Source organism: Perna viridis, chromosome 15, assembly GCF_037379345.1.
Source record: "Perna viridis isolate PV_CMFRI_1.1 ecotype Kerala chromosome 15, ASM3737934v1, whole genome shotgun sequence".
Classification (NCBI taxonomy): Eukaryota; Metazoa; Mollusca; class Bivalvia; order Mytilida; family Mytilidae; genus Perna; species Perna viridis.
Window position 1 is genome coordinate 25,091,055 of NC_142459.1, and position 14,696 is coordinate 25,105,750.

At 34.2% G+C, this 14,696-nt stretch overlaps 1 protein-coding gene and 1 long non-coding RNA gene across 2 annotated transcripts; both read right to left on the reverse strand.

Moving 5' to 3' along the window:
• Window positions 1-4,721: 4,721 nt before the first annotated feature.
• LOC148597589 (uncharacterized) lies at window positions 4,722-10,801 on the reverse strand. Its single transcript, XR_015919158.1, has 3 exons — window positions 7,684-10,801; window positions 6,886-6,944; window positions 4,722-6,611 (listed from the first exon to the last, which is right to left on the reverse strand). It is a non-coding gene; the product is annotated as an uncharacterized LOC148597589 (long non-coding RNA).
• Window positions 10,802-10,814: 13 nt separating this feature from the next.
• Window positions 10,815-14,456, reverse strand: LOC148597590 (uncharacterized). Its single transcript, XM_088563980.1, has 3 exons — window positions 14,227-14,456; window positions 12,697-12,759; window positions 10,815-11,348 (listed from the first exon to the last, which is right to left on the reverse strand). Exons 1-3 carry the CDS (start codon window positions 14,423-14,425, stop codon window positions 10,885-10,887), a joined length of 726 nt encoding a protein of 241 aa, XP_088420106.1. The 5' UTR covers window positions 14,426-14,456; the 3' UTR covers window positions 10,815-10,884.
• Window positions 14,457-14,696: the final 240 nt, after the last annotated feature.

The following is a 14,696-nucleotide window of genomic DNA, read 5'->3' on the forward strand; positions in this document are numbered from 1 at the left end:
GTCATGAAATCTGCATATGAGTATATAATGATATTCATCGACAATATTTTCAGACTTGCATAGAATACAATTCCTATTTTCTTGGGGAGTGTTATGCCATCTACCAGATCCTATATAGGCAACTGATGATTAATGGTTCTTAATTTGCAAAAGTTATATGATTCTTATCATCCAAATTTCTGCAATAGTTCTGAAAATCGATTTCACATATCTAAGCAAAGTAAGTAATTTGCTCTCTTTGCTTGTAACAATTGAGCCCAGTATATTTGATGACCCTGAGTTCTATACATATTTCAAGTGTGTATCGTCCCATTTCAAAGTAAATCATGAAGTCTGGTGTAGATTTTTTCATCTTCATCAAAAGTTTGCAATATTTCAAATGAACTTTCTCTATTACATAATTAATTCCTGTTCCCCACTCTTCACACCCGTAAAGTAAGATAGGTTGGACAATCTTATCAAATAGATCTAGATGCCATTCTAGTGATAAGTTATGTAGTCTTCCTTCCGCAAGACGTCGTACATAGCACGAATAGCTTTATCGGCATTGTAATTTTTGCTTAAAGAGAGCCACCAGACCTAGCAAAAAGTACGCCCGAATATGTGAAATCGTTAACGGTATCTGTTTCTTTACCATCATAAATGAATTTTAAATCATTAAGGAGTCTTCCTTTATAAAATAAACAACATTACTTTTATGAACATTAACATTTAGTTTCCCTGTTGAACAATATTTATGAAGTGAGTAGAGTTGCTTTCGTAAGTCTATTTCTGATTCTGATAAAAGAATCGTATCGTCTGCATATAATATTAAGAAAAGGTTTACAAAAATATCAAGTTCTCTATCAACTTCGTCAGAGAGAATTTTTAGGCCAGTTACATTATTACTGGACATAAAATTTTCCAAATCATTAACATAGAAAGAAAACACAGAGATACATACACTCGCTGTCTAACACATGTACTACAGAGGCAAAATTGAGAACAGTATCGTCTGCATACAATATTAAGAAAAGGTTTACGAAAATATCTCTATCTATGTACATTATTACTGGACATACTTTTTTTTTCAAATATACATTTTCTCCCCGTCTAACACCGGTGTTAAAAGGAAAAGTTTGTTAAAGAGTTTAGATTTGATATTACTATATATATATATATAGATGTATCAAGCAATTTTGAAAGTAAGTCTGGACACCAAGCAGTATCGAATGCCTTTGTGAAATTAAATAATGCACAGTAAAGCTTTTCCTTTTTTTGTCTTAGAATTTCATACAGCAGATGTAAAGTGAAGATACTATCAACACTAGAATATCACTGCCTGAATCTGGTTTTCATTTAGTAAAAGATAATCCTTTGAATATGCAAATGAATTCTCTCATCACGATTTTGTAAGTAGATTTCTCATTGGATATAGTAACCGCAGGTTTCCGATTACTTTGAGCAACGCAGGACGGTTAAGGCCGTTTTAAGTGAAATGAAAAAAATCTTGTAAGTTGCATTCTACAGTAAAACTGTTTTGAAATGACTAAAATTGCTACTATACCTTTTCTATGAGATTTGTTTGATAAAACAGGTTTTAAAATACGCGATTTTTCTACTTTCGATTTATTGGGATTTCTGCTGGTGAATCATGCGATCATTCCCATACATCTTTCAACTCGCTTTTGCCCGACCTGTTAATCGCAACCAAATTTGTTAAGATATGACAAGATAATTTGTAGTAATGTATTTTTGCCAAATTTTGCTGGAAAAAGAAATAAAATGTTAGATTAGCCAAGAAAATCATATTAGTAATGTGTTGTGCGGTGAAATTTGTTAATCTGTCAGCGAAAGTCGGCGAAATATTATTTTGTTCTGCTGTTCCTCACGATTTTTTGCCAGATACTGATAGATTCCTTATTTCATGCCGATTCTATTGATGTATGACACGAGAAGTTCGGTTGAGTGGAACAGGTCGGGCGAGATGAAAAACCGACATAGTACGTGTCTAACTTTCGTTTCCCTTTTGCTCAAATAATCTATCTTTAGATTCAAGATGAAGTGAAACAGAGGGTTATACGATTACGATATCCGATATTTCTTTCACTTATGTGGTTTATTATAACAGTGCACATATGTACCTTATCCATTGTATTGCAGTGAATGCTTTAAGTTTGTAATACACGTGTACATGATACTGCACATTTTGAATTTATTTGCATATCCAAAGGATTCTGAAAACTAATTTGCATATGACTTTTGTGACACAAAATTGAATTATGTCTCAAATATGAATTTCGTCATAACAAAATTGTAGTAATCGTAAAACAAGTCTGTGTAACATAGTTTTGTACGACAAAAATGATTTTGTTATCACGGAATTTAATCTTGTGTACACAAAATTGATTTTGATTACAAAAAGATCAAGTCTCATTCGACGCCCCGTACGGTGTTCAGCCACAGCTTTATTCATTTCACGTTTATAGGCCTTTTTTAAGGTTATTCTAATTATTAAGCGATCTATAATTCTTGTGACGTCTTTTGACTATACGGAATGTCTTCCGCCTTTCCCAGCTCTCTTTGCTAAACCAAGGTATGCAATTTTACAGGTTTTTACGATTTTCGGTGAACTTTTCGGGTTATACTAACCAAGAACATGTTCGGCAGGTTTAATGAATATTTTTTTTTCAAAATTAGAGTTTAAAAGGGGGAAATACACACACACAACAAAGAAGGTGAAATAAAAAAAGTAAAAATAAATAAATAAAATAATAATAATAAAAATAAAAATAAATAAATAAAAAAAAAGCTTACAAAGAAACAAAAGCAAATGAGTAACTCGGACTCCACTAAAAACTGGAAGTACCGGATTCCTAAACTCCACAAGAATCCATACAAACAACGCTACATAGCTGGATCTGCAAAATGTACCACCAAACCTCTTTCAAAACTTTTAACTTCTATACTCATAGCTGTCAAAGTGGTCCAACCACGACATTTGTTACTCCCGTAGTGATATTAATTCAATGTGGATCCATAAAAATTCTATAGATCTTCTGGAAACCCCAATTCAAGATTATTATTATCAGAATACAACAGCATTAAAACCTATGATTTTTCAAATCTTTACACTTATATTCCCCATACCCAGTTAAAATCTCGACTAAAAACATATATTGTGGTTACTAAAAAAGACGTTACACCTAGACACATATGTAGTCCTTGGTAGAGATTGATCATACTTAGTAAACCATCATTCCAAATCATCTTCCAAATATATGTTTTCAAAATGATGGGAATTTTTTATCGACAAAATAGTTGTCCAGTATTGCGTTTTTTCAAACAAACAGTCGGCATTCCAGTGGGAACTAATTGTGCTCCTCTACTTGCTGACATATTCCTTCACTCTGATTAGGCTGAATTCATAGCTGATCTGATCCAAAAGTAGGAACATCGTTTAGCTGCATCCTTAAATCTAAGTTTCCACTATATAGTCACTTATTAGCGTAAATTAATTCTAGTTTCGGGGATATGATACATCGCATCTACCACCAAAGAACTTTAGATGAAGGATACTACAGACACTGTAAAGTCTACCTCATATCTTGACCTACACTTAGAAATCGATGGTAAAGGAAATTTATTTAGCAACCTATACGACCAACGCGATGACTCCATTCCATTTTGTCAATTTTCCTTTCATCTGTGGCAATATCCATTCAGCACCTGCGTATGGAGTTTTCATATCACAACTCATACGTTATATCAGAGCTTACCGTCACTACGCAGACTTTTTTTTATCGCGTTAGACCTCTTACAATTAGGCTTCTGGAACAGGATTATGTTGCTACAGGATTGAAGTCATCACTACAAAAGTATTATGGTGGTAATCATGAATTCGTGGATTTTTACGGTGTATCCACCTGCACCACGAAAACTGATTTGTTCATTGTGTCATAGTGTCTGCCTTGGAATTGACTTTTTATGAGCAACTCCGTGGGTGTTTCTAGAAAAGTAGAGGGCGCTTACCCTACTGTTGCACCTGAGTCATCTCCCAGTTTTTAGTGGAATTCGAATTGCACAATTTACTTTTATTACTTTGTATGTATTCTTTTGTTTTTTAATGCTCTTTGTTGTGTGTGTATGTTTTTCATGTCTGTTTTTTGTCCCTGGATAACATTCTTTTGATTTTCGCTAGAACCTTGGTTCTCCTGATTACATTTTCTCTGTTTTTATAGAAACACCAGCCGTTTTGTTCATTAGATGTCACTTCCGGGGTAGACGTGAGAGGAAAGAACAATTATGACACAGTGAACAAATCGTTTTCATATGCATAGTGCAGATGGAAACACAATAATGATGGTGGCGACCATTATATTTCTGTACTGGTGGCAACATATCCCTGTTCATGGAGCCCTTTTGAAATATTTTCTTTTTGTAATAGCTTTCTCTATAATTTTTTTGGACAAATTAATGATTTCGCCGTAGCGTAAATAGTGTGTGACATGTGTGACAGAGCTGCATTATTGTTGCTAGTTTTTTTTCCCACCAGATTAAATTCACGTGCGATATGGCGGGTGCAGCTGGCGGAGCAAGACGCAAAAATCATAAGGAAAACATGACAAAAACAAGAACATTTATGCAATTTAATTTAACTTAAATCATTTAAAATCTTATACATCTATTCATTAATAAAATCAAATATACTGTAAGCGATATACAATGTCTTATTTGTCCTTTGTTCAAATGATCTGCCGTAGACCTACCTTGGGCTAAGACTTAACTCATTCCGACATTTTATCACTAAAAGGTAGTAATGCTCAGTACAAAAAAAGTTCATTATAACGACTTAAGTTCGTTAGAAATGGGACAATATATTGAGATAATATAATATTTCGATGCTAGATGAATCGACATACAGTTTATAAAGATTGATCGCATATAAAAGTTTATGTAAAAAACATGCTCTTCGTTTTGGTTTTACGATAAAATACTTGATTAAATGTTAAAAAAATCACTATTGTATGAATGTTGATTCTCAAAGTTCTCCTGCTTCAAATGGAAATGGCTGGCTGGATGGCCTGAGGGTAGGGTACTTACCTCGAGTGTGGAATGTCGTAGACCAATCTAAGACCGCACCACACCAAACACTTCTTTCCTATTTGTAGTTAGCTAGAATAATGTGTCCGACAAGAATTCGTAGATGGTTTAAATTTCCAACTTACGCCATAGACCATCTCCCCATTCCCCATAGAAAAATCTAATCCCCCATTGGATCTCAATTGCATATTTCTTATTAAACATTAACATTATCAAACTAAAGCTTATATATTTATAAAGTCTTCAACATCAAACAGATATTTAGAATTTAATTTAATATAGTTTTCACGTCAATAAATATTTTAAAACAAATTTCCCTATCCTCCCTATTCATAACCCCCATCGCACAGTTGGAAGGACAGTTGCTTTCATATCATTAACACTGTGGTTGGCCGTTCGAAAATATTCACCGACTGGACAATCTTCCATTGATGCTTTATTTGTGCTCTATTAATGATCATAGAACAATTCAAGTAACACAGGGCATTTCTTTCACTATGGATGTGACAACCTTTTATACAAGCATCCCAAACAAAGATCCTACGATAGCTTTGTGACATTTCCTAGGCAGAAGACATAATCTTTATGTCACAACTTACATCGTCGTAAAGATTGCCTGACTTGTTCTCAACCTCAATCTCTTTCAGTTTGATGGCAAATACTAAAACCAGTCAGGGAGATGGCAATGGGAATCAAAATGGGACCCTGCTTTGCTTGACTAATTGTTGGCTATCTGGGGGGAATGATTGGAGTACGTAACACCCCCTTTTTTTATCTTTACAAAAGATACATAGACGATGTTTTGGGGTGTCCTCAGATGAAGAACATGATTTGATGTCTTCCGTCAACGTTGTTTTCTGTTTCTATCCAGCCACCATGTCATTTTTTTCATCTTGAATTTGACGCGTCTTCACAATGATCAAGATTACTTTTGGAAGAGCACTTTGTCTTTTTTGTTTGGGTCGATAGTTTTAATCTTCAGAACTTCTAGCTCCTGACGAAGGTCGTTAATCCGAAAATTCCAGCCCCACTTTCTTGATTTTCATGCCTTTTATTTGTAATTTATTTCTAATCAGATCCTTGTACCTTTTCAATGCGGCTGTTGTTTACCTGCTTATTATTACTGCTTTCTGCTAAATGAGCCATTTTATTACATATGATTTCTGGTTTCTTAAAAAGCAGGGGACACATTCGGCACAGGTCCATGCTCCAAACTTTTATTAACGTCCATTTTACTCATTTATTTTGTTTCTCTAAAAGTCCGTTTAGGTTACCTTATTCTCTTTGTAGTATGTGTCTATTTCCATGGTTACATTATGCTCTTTGTAGTATGTGTCTATTTCCATGGTTACATTATGCTCTATGTAGTATGTGTCTATTTCCATGGTTTACATGTTATCTTTGTGTTATTTTCTTTGGTATTCTAATCCTGCTACCGTTGATTTCTTTTTATCTCCTCAATCGTTTGATACTTTACATATGTAGCGATACGGACACAGCTGATTTAAAATCATCTGTTATGATCAATCCTAAAAGATAGAACTGTGTTATTAGCTAAAACGTTGGAGACTTTTAGGATTGACTTAGTAAAGATGTGGGACAAAAAATTGGAATCAAAGCTTCTGAGTTGGAGAAGAAATATCGTGGATCGATCTACATGTTACTTCATTCAGGGTATATTTTGAACATTTCATATATTTGCCTACACTAATACATCCTTAGAGTATTTAGAATTTTGTAATAATTGCATGTATTTGAAAAAAAAGACATTACATATTACGTTTCAACATGCTATGTATTTACCTTTCCCTTGCGAGCTGCTCTAGTAACATCTCTTAGTTTATGTTAATCTGAACTTTTATCTGAAAATTTTATTTTAATATGTACATAATCCTGGAAAAACAGTCCTTCTAGTGTATTTTACAGATAACTTATGAAGTAAAACAAATCAAAGATTTAAAAAGTAACTGCAGCATAAGTTTAAAAAAACGATAGCTTCCCAGTGTTAGAACTAAGCTATGCTTCGATTACGATATCTGAATTTTTCTCGTGATAGATTCTTAAACGCTCAATACGTACTTCCAACGTTTCATGAACCTCTTAAACCAATAATATTCATTTCCGTTTTATTAGAATAATATATTAAAAAGTGAAGAGTATCAGAAGTTATTTTAAGTGAATTGTAATATTTATGTAATTTTGATTGGTTAAAAGAAATGATTATTTTTTTTATTTGTCGGCAGTCCCCTTTAAGTGTAATGTTATGACGTTACTTATTGGGAAACCTTAATTAAGAAGGTAGACCGAGGGGAAGGAACACAACTCTTACACATCATTGGAACGTTTGTACTCCGAATTTTACATCAATCTCATGTAAGCATTAAAGTAACTACGACTGATTTCATTCTGATAGGCTTTGGTGACATTTAATATGATACAAACATATCACTAAATTCAAGAGTAAGATACCTTACCCTGGTCTACCTCGTTAAGGGAAGTTAAGAATATATAATAACCATACAGCTTACAGTGCTCGAGGTGTGAACCAATTCCTTTGATGTTTTTGTTGAAGAGTAATCAAGGGAACCAAGACTGACTTACTTGCTTTGACTTAACCGTCCACTTGTGGACATATGGCGACTACCAGTGTCTTTCCACCTTCTTCTGTCCATGGCTGTTGTTTTTGCCTCTTTCCAGGTCTTGCTTATCTTCTGTAATTCTATTGTAAGTCCCCTACGCCAAGTGTTTTTGGGTCTTCCTCTCCTCCGATGTCCTTGAGTGTTCCAATCAATTGCCTGCTTGGTTATGTTGTTGTCACTTTTTCGTAGAGTGTGACCAATCCATTTCCATTTTCTTCTTCTTATTTGGTGTTCTATAGGCTGTTGGTTTGTCCTGTTCCATAGGTCTTTATTGGATATTTTCTCTGGCCTCCGAATGCAAAGGATGTTTCTGAGACAACGATTAACAAAGGTTTGGATTGTGCTGATTGATGCTACAGTCTCCCTCCAAGTTTCTGAACCATATAGTAGGACCGACTTAACATTGCAGTTGAAGATACTAATTTTTGTGCTGATTCTCTATGCTCGACGTCTTGGTGTGAATCTTGGAATCGATGTGCTAATGTACAAATGTCATCTGCGAATTCAAGATCTTCTATTAAAGATGATAAACTCCAGCGGATGCCCCTTATATAGGTATAAGTTGTTTTACCAACCCAGTCTAGTACTATGATAAACAAGAGGGGAGAGAGAAGGCAGCCTTATCTTACTCCAGTTCTTACCGGAAATGAGTCAGTCACTGCTCCTCCATGAATAACTTGGCAAAAATCTTCATAAAGCAGTTTTATGAAGTTGATAATCTTGTCGAGAATTCCATAGTGTTTCAGGATGTTCCATAGCACTTGATAGTCTATGCTATCAAAGGCTTTTTGGAAGTCGACAGAGTTTAAATATAAAGATGTTTGCCATTCAATACTTAGTTACATGATTATACGTAACGTTGCTATTTGGTCAACACAAGATATTTCCTGTCTGAAGCCTACCTGTACTTCTCTTAGCTGTTTATCTAATTCGGTTTTCATTCTGTGGAGAAAAATACTACATAGCAGTTTGCTTGGGATCGATAGTAGTGTTATGCCTCTCTAGTTGCTACATTGAGACTTGTCCCCTGTCTTTTGAATTCGCACAAGTAATCATTTAGTGATGTAAATAAGTGGTAGTGGGTGATGTCTTCCCACTCAATTGCCTCGTGATGTTATAGAGGGGTCACCATGAACTCATGGATCGTTAAGTTGTATCCATCTGTACCATAATAACTGATTTATTCAACGGCTCATGGTTTTCCTTTCCTCGTTTGTCTACCCTGGACTTGACTTTTTATGAGAAACTCGGCGGGTGTTTCTAGAAAAGCAGAGGAAGCTTACCCTACCGGTGCACCTGGTCCATTCTTCTAGTTTTTAGTGGAGTCCGAGTTGCTCATTTGCTTTTGTTACTTTGTATGTATGATTTGAATTACTTTATGTTCTTTGTTGTGCATGTCTGTTTTGCATGTCTGGTCTTTGTCCCTGGATTGCATTCTTTTGATTACCGCTATAATCTTGGTTCCCTTTATTACTCTTTTTAATATCCCCTTTCCCACATGCTGACTTAGTTTACTGGGCTAGCTGTTCTACATAATTTCTCTTGTCCTGTTTACAGCTGGTCTTCACATCCTTATCCTTAGCTCTATGTTGGTCTTCAACTTGTTTCCTTTGCTTTTCTGTTCTTGCACTAACTACCCTTTCTTGTAATTTTTGCCTCTCTTCAACTTCTTGCCAAGAATCTTCATACATTCATTTTTTACGTTACGGTTGAAAATACCCACAGATTCCTCACATGATTGTAGAATTGAGTCTCTTGTATTTTCGCAAACAGAATCATTGTTGGTGTCGTCATCCTGTAGGTTTTCCAGGACACTAAACTTGTTTTATTTTATGCGGCATTTTGCAGAAACTTTTGGGTCTTTGAAAAGTTGCACATTAAATTTCCTTCTGGTATTTCTATTTGATTTTGTCGATGGAAATTTTAGTTTTATCATGGCAATTGGTAGATGATGATCAGATGATATATCGGCACCTCATTTGTTTCGAATATCTTGAAGTGAAGACCTCCACCTTTGAGATATAGCAATATGATCTATTTGGTTTTCTGTACTTCCATCAGGTTAAATCCAAGTAACTTTGTGACATGATTTGTGTGGAAAAAAGGTCCCTCATATGACTGAAATATTTATTGCACAAAAAGCAGAAAAAAGTTCTCCTTTTTCATTCATATCGCCAATACCATTCGGCCCCATTTCTCTCTCTCTTCCATTTCTGTTGGCCCCAACTTTGGCATTTAAGTCGCCCATTATCTTAAGGATGTCATGTTTTATAATTGCATTCACTGTGGTTTGTAGTAATTCGTAAAATGTTCCCCCTTTCTTCTTCACTTTCATTGTTTGTTGGTGAGTAGACTTGAATTACTGTTGTCTTCTGAAATTTCGTGCCAGACCTTGCAGTGATGATTCTAGTTTACGCAGGGTTCAAGCAGAGATCGTTTTTCTTTTTTTTGTAAGAAGAAGTCTAACACCTTTATCATGGATGTCATTGTCATTTGGATTGCCAGAGTAGATGATAGTATATCCTGAAGAATGTGTTGTCATGCCGGATGTATTTCATCTTACTTCACTGAGACCAAGATTCTACTAGACATCAAACGAATGTAATCCATGAACAAAGACCAGACATGGAAAACAGACACAAACAACTTAGAACATACAATAATCAAAATAATTCGTATAAAGCACTAAACATGCTAGACCAGTAAATAGTTTTATTATGGATGGGTGAAATTCTAATATCTCAATAAAAAGAGAGCTAGTCAGAATTTCATTGTTTATGTCTACAATTTCCACTATTGAAAAATATTGTTCATTGATGTTAAAATGTCCATCATTATCATCATAATAATATTCAGTAAGATTTAGATATAAATGAAATGCGTCAAAAATTAACATAGAGAGCGAACAAATATTTATCTTAAGGAGAGAGGACCTTGGGTAAGGGACACAACTCTTACAAATCATTAGTACGTTTGTTTTCAGCTTTTGCATTGATCTCATGTAAGCATCAAATGTAAGCTTGATAAGCTTTGGTGAAACTGAATATGATAAAAACATATCACTAATTTCAAGAGTTATTTACCTCCTTAAATTTGAAGGATACTATAATGTTATTTTACCAATAGATAATTTCAGTCGAGTATCTACGTATGTTTAAATCACCTATTTTGAACAAACAACGCAGGTTAGCGGATAATCCTCGTGATATGGTGGACACTGAAGGGGTAGACATTTTGAGATAACTGGATAAAAATACCTGCCATCATGAATTTGTTCACCACCGTTTAGATCTTCAGGATTAATATGGATACAAATGTAAGAAGATGCAGCCACTTGATTGTAATATCCAGAAGCTAAGTATCCATAATACTGTCGTTTCCATCCACCGTAGCATGTATCTCTCGCTGGAATCATCAGTGTATTTGCAGCAGATGTGTAGCAAACTGAACAAGGAATATCGTTACCATTTGGACGAAAAAAATGCATCGAGTAGTATTCAGCTCCATATATTCGTGCATGATTTGCCCCGTTCGTAATTTTTGTGAGATTAAACTGAGGATCTGTAGGAAGACAGAGACTTTCTGCAGCAGATCCCGGATCGGAATATAAACCTCCTGCAACGTATCCTAAAACGAGTTATAGAAGATATGATTATCTAAGTCGAAATGAATCATAAATCTGTGTTTCAAAAACACGAAACAGTTTTCATTGATATAACTTCCTTAATATACTTACGTGCTTTTACTCGTTAAAATCCATTGTGTCAGTCAATACAAAACATCGATTTTTTAATACAAATATTGACATTTTATGGCCTTAAACAAAATATTATCATTTACATTTCTTTATGTTACCTACCATGTTAAGATATACTGGACCATAGTTGATGAGGACGACACGTCACAAGAAAGTGCACAACGGCGGGGTTATCGAATGCAGAGATGGATCCTAGCTTATGGGACTATGCAATTAATGACACCTTCAGGAAGCTGTAGCTTCTTTTTATTTCTTTCTAATGTCATGTTGGGTCACATAGTTTGTTTCAATAGTAGATGTAAAGTTTATAATTTGAAGGATCAAATGTTGTTTGCCAGAGTCATATGTATTGACTTTGGTATAGGATTAAATACAAATATATTAATTTGAGATAAATACTGTAATCTGATTGGTTAAAATAATTTTGTTATATCTCAATGGATAAAAAAAATATTGACACGCCCCTATTCAGTTAATTTCAGAGCTACTTTTCTCATGTTTATAGATAAAAATATGTTTTAAAATTAATTTATAAGAATTGGCTATGATAAAAATTTGCGCAATAAACAATATGCACATGGAGAATTTATGTTATTTTTCAAAAGACAATTTTTTTATTATTGCCTATTCTTAAAAGGACTGTTATATCCGGTTTGTGAGTGATTGGTCCGTTCTCACACATCCATAAATTCTTGATAAATAGTGTTTAATCCTTTTAATTTCAATCCCTTACTATCAATAACATTATTGTAGAACAAATGCCTTGGTGAATGAGTGTACAACTTGCATAAAGCCTATATATAGGCCATAGACAAATTATGGTAATAAAAAAGCCTACATATATAAAAGCCCTTTGGCATAGCGAGTTATGCAATTACCCGCAATCGATGAACCGCGAAACTGTTGTGAACAAGTGTAACTTATTCCAAAGTAATTGATGCAACCGCAAGTTGTTTAAAAATGAAAACCAATCCTTAAAATCAATTTTGATTTCATACCATTCCGAATAAGATATTTATCTTTGACCCTTGACCAAAGGATTTTTCAGTGTATAGGTTATTTGAATTGCGAGATGTTGATAAATCAAAGTTAATGAAGTCACGGAAACAAACTTGGATATACCCAATAACCTTGGTCACATCAACAAGATCAACCAATGTTGAGACGTTTTGCAAATCAAGTTGAGTAATTGAAATCTACGTTTCCTGTTTTACATACCGGAGTACAATGTTGATGAAGATGTTGGACAGGATCGTCTTCCCCAAACAACGTATGTTGACCCTGTAGACAAAACCAAAAAAAAATAAAAAAATAAAAAAAATAAAAAAATAAAAAAATAAAACAACAAATAGCAACAAACGATCAAAATTAGATTACATAAAAAATAACAGAAATGATGGTTACCGCTGAACTAAGCATATAAAACTATATGTTAGATATTTCATTGTTTAGCTACATAAAATTTACACAAGAAAAAAAACTCAAGATGATCTTGCAATTAGGTCAATAATGGATCGTCAATAACAACGAGGAAGACCATCAGACACAGGGCAGGCTGCTCTACATGTGGCCTCAAAACAATATTATAACCAGGTACAGCGAAATAGCTGCCCCTAAATATTCAGTTGCATAAAAGTAAACTGAAAGTGAAAACGAAATATAGCATAATGGGGACAGAATTCCTGAATTGCATATTAAAGAGAATTTTAATATTTGGTATACGATAAAAAGGTAATTTTTGTAATGTTAGGGAATACTATCCCTCGTTAAATATATATTTCACTCGCAAGTACGTGCGCAGAATAATAGTCCTCAACAGTCATTTGGTAAACTTATAAAACCATATTTAAGTATTTTTTCAAAGTAAGCCCTAAATCAACTTTATCAACATAGTGTATTAATGTAACAGATGACAGCATGTTCATTATTAAGACGGATATTCACCGAATTATTGTTAAAACATTCTTTGTGCATATTTTAATAAATACAAAATGAAAAGAAACAAACAAACAAACAAACAAACAGAAATGGTTTATGATAACACCATTGAAATCAACACATTTATGTCAGGAAGATTTGAATGATCAACAATAAAAAAGTCTTCAAATTGATTCTCATCTTGAGTTGCTTTTAATTTGCAACTCAGATTTTTTTTGTATCACGCTAGAATTCTAACAAATAGGCTTCTGGAGCAGGGATATGTTACTGCAAGATAGAAGTCATCACTACAGAAATTTTATGGTCGTTATCATGAAGTCGTGAATCGTTACGGTGTATCCATATGCGCCATGAAAACTGATTTGTTCAACGTTTCATAGTTTTCCTTTCCTCTTTCGTCTACGCCGGACGTGACGTTTTCTGAGCAACTCGGCGGCTGTTTCTAGAAAAGCAGAGGACGCTTACCCTACCGGTGCACCTGATCCATGCTCCCAGTTTTTAGTAGAGTCCGAGTTTGCTTTTGTTACTTTGTATGTATGATTTTAGTTAATTTATGTTCTTTTTTGTGTTTGTCTGTTTTCAATATCTGGTCTTTGTCCCTGGATTACATTCTTTTGATTACCGTTATAATCTTATTTCCCTTGATTACTGTTACAAAGATTTTGAGGTAGGTCATACATGGAACACATTTCTATTTGTCAACGTGTAGACGAAAAGCAAAATGTATTCATGAAGATGCTAAAATGTTTGTTTGAGTAGACGAATATTTAAAAAAAACCACCACATTGTTTGCAAATGCAAATAAATTACCGTTCATTTGGAAATGGAAAGTAAATGACGGCTGTTGTATCTGCTGTGTGATTTTTAAATCCTGTTGTGCGGATTTTGATTGATACGCCACGAGTGTTCTATTCAATTCTGCAATAAGGGAGTGCATCTGTTCCAGTTCATTCCTAACTACATCCGGGTCACTCAACAAAAGCCGTTTTTCGGAAGAACATTTCGACATACTTGACCAAAAACAAAGGGAAAATGCTAGTAAAATGTTACAAGTCATTTTGATTACAAATGAAGTGTCATATCACAAGTTCATGTAGTTCCTGATAAGTCTTGTCCTACAAATTGATAACAATTGTTCACCGAAAAGTTAACCATAGGAAACACAAAGACGATCATTAAATAAAGGATAATATACTACAGCTAAGAATCCGGAAAAATGTGATTCATTGTTAAAAAGCCTACAAATATTTATTTTTGGTGTTTTACTTTAAAATTTTATA

What these genes read in the sequence shown, in the direction of transcription:
- LOC148597590 (XM_088563980.1), bottom strand. Translation starts at nt 14,425, where the DNA reads ATGTCGAAATGTTCTTCCGAAAAACGGCTTTTGTTGAGTGACCCGGAT. An exon ending in TTTCCATTTCCAAATGAACG is followed by an intron (nt 12,760 to 14,226) that starts GTAATTTATTTG and finishes TTTTGTCTACAG; the next exon opens with GGTCAACATACGTTGTTTGG. An exon ending in TTCATCAACATTGTACTCCG is followed by an intron (nt 11,349 to 12,696) that starts GTATGTAAAACA and finishes AACTCGTTTTAG; the next exon opens with GATACGTTGCAGGAGGTTTA.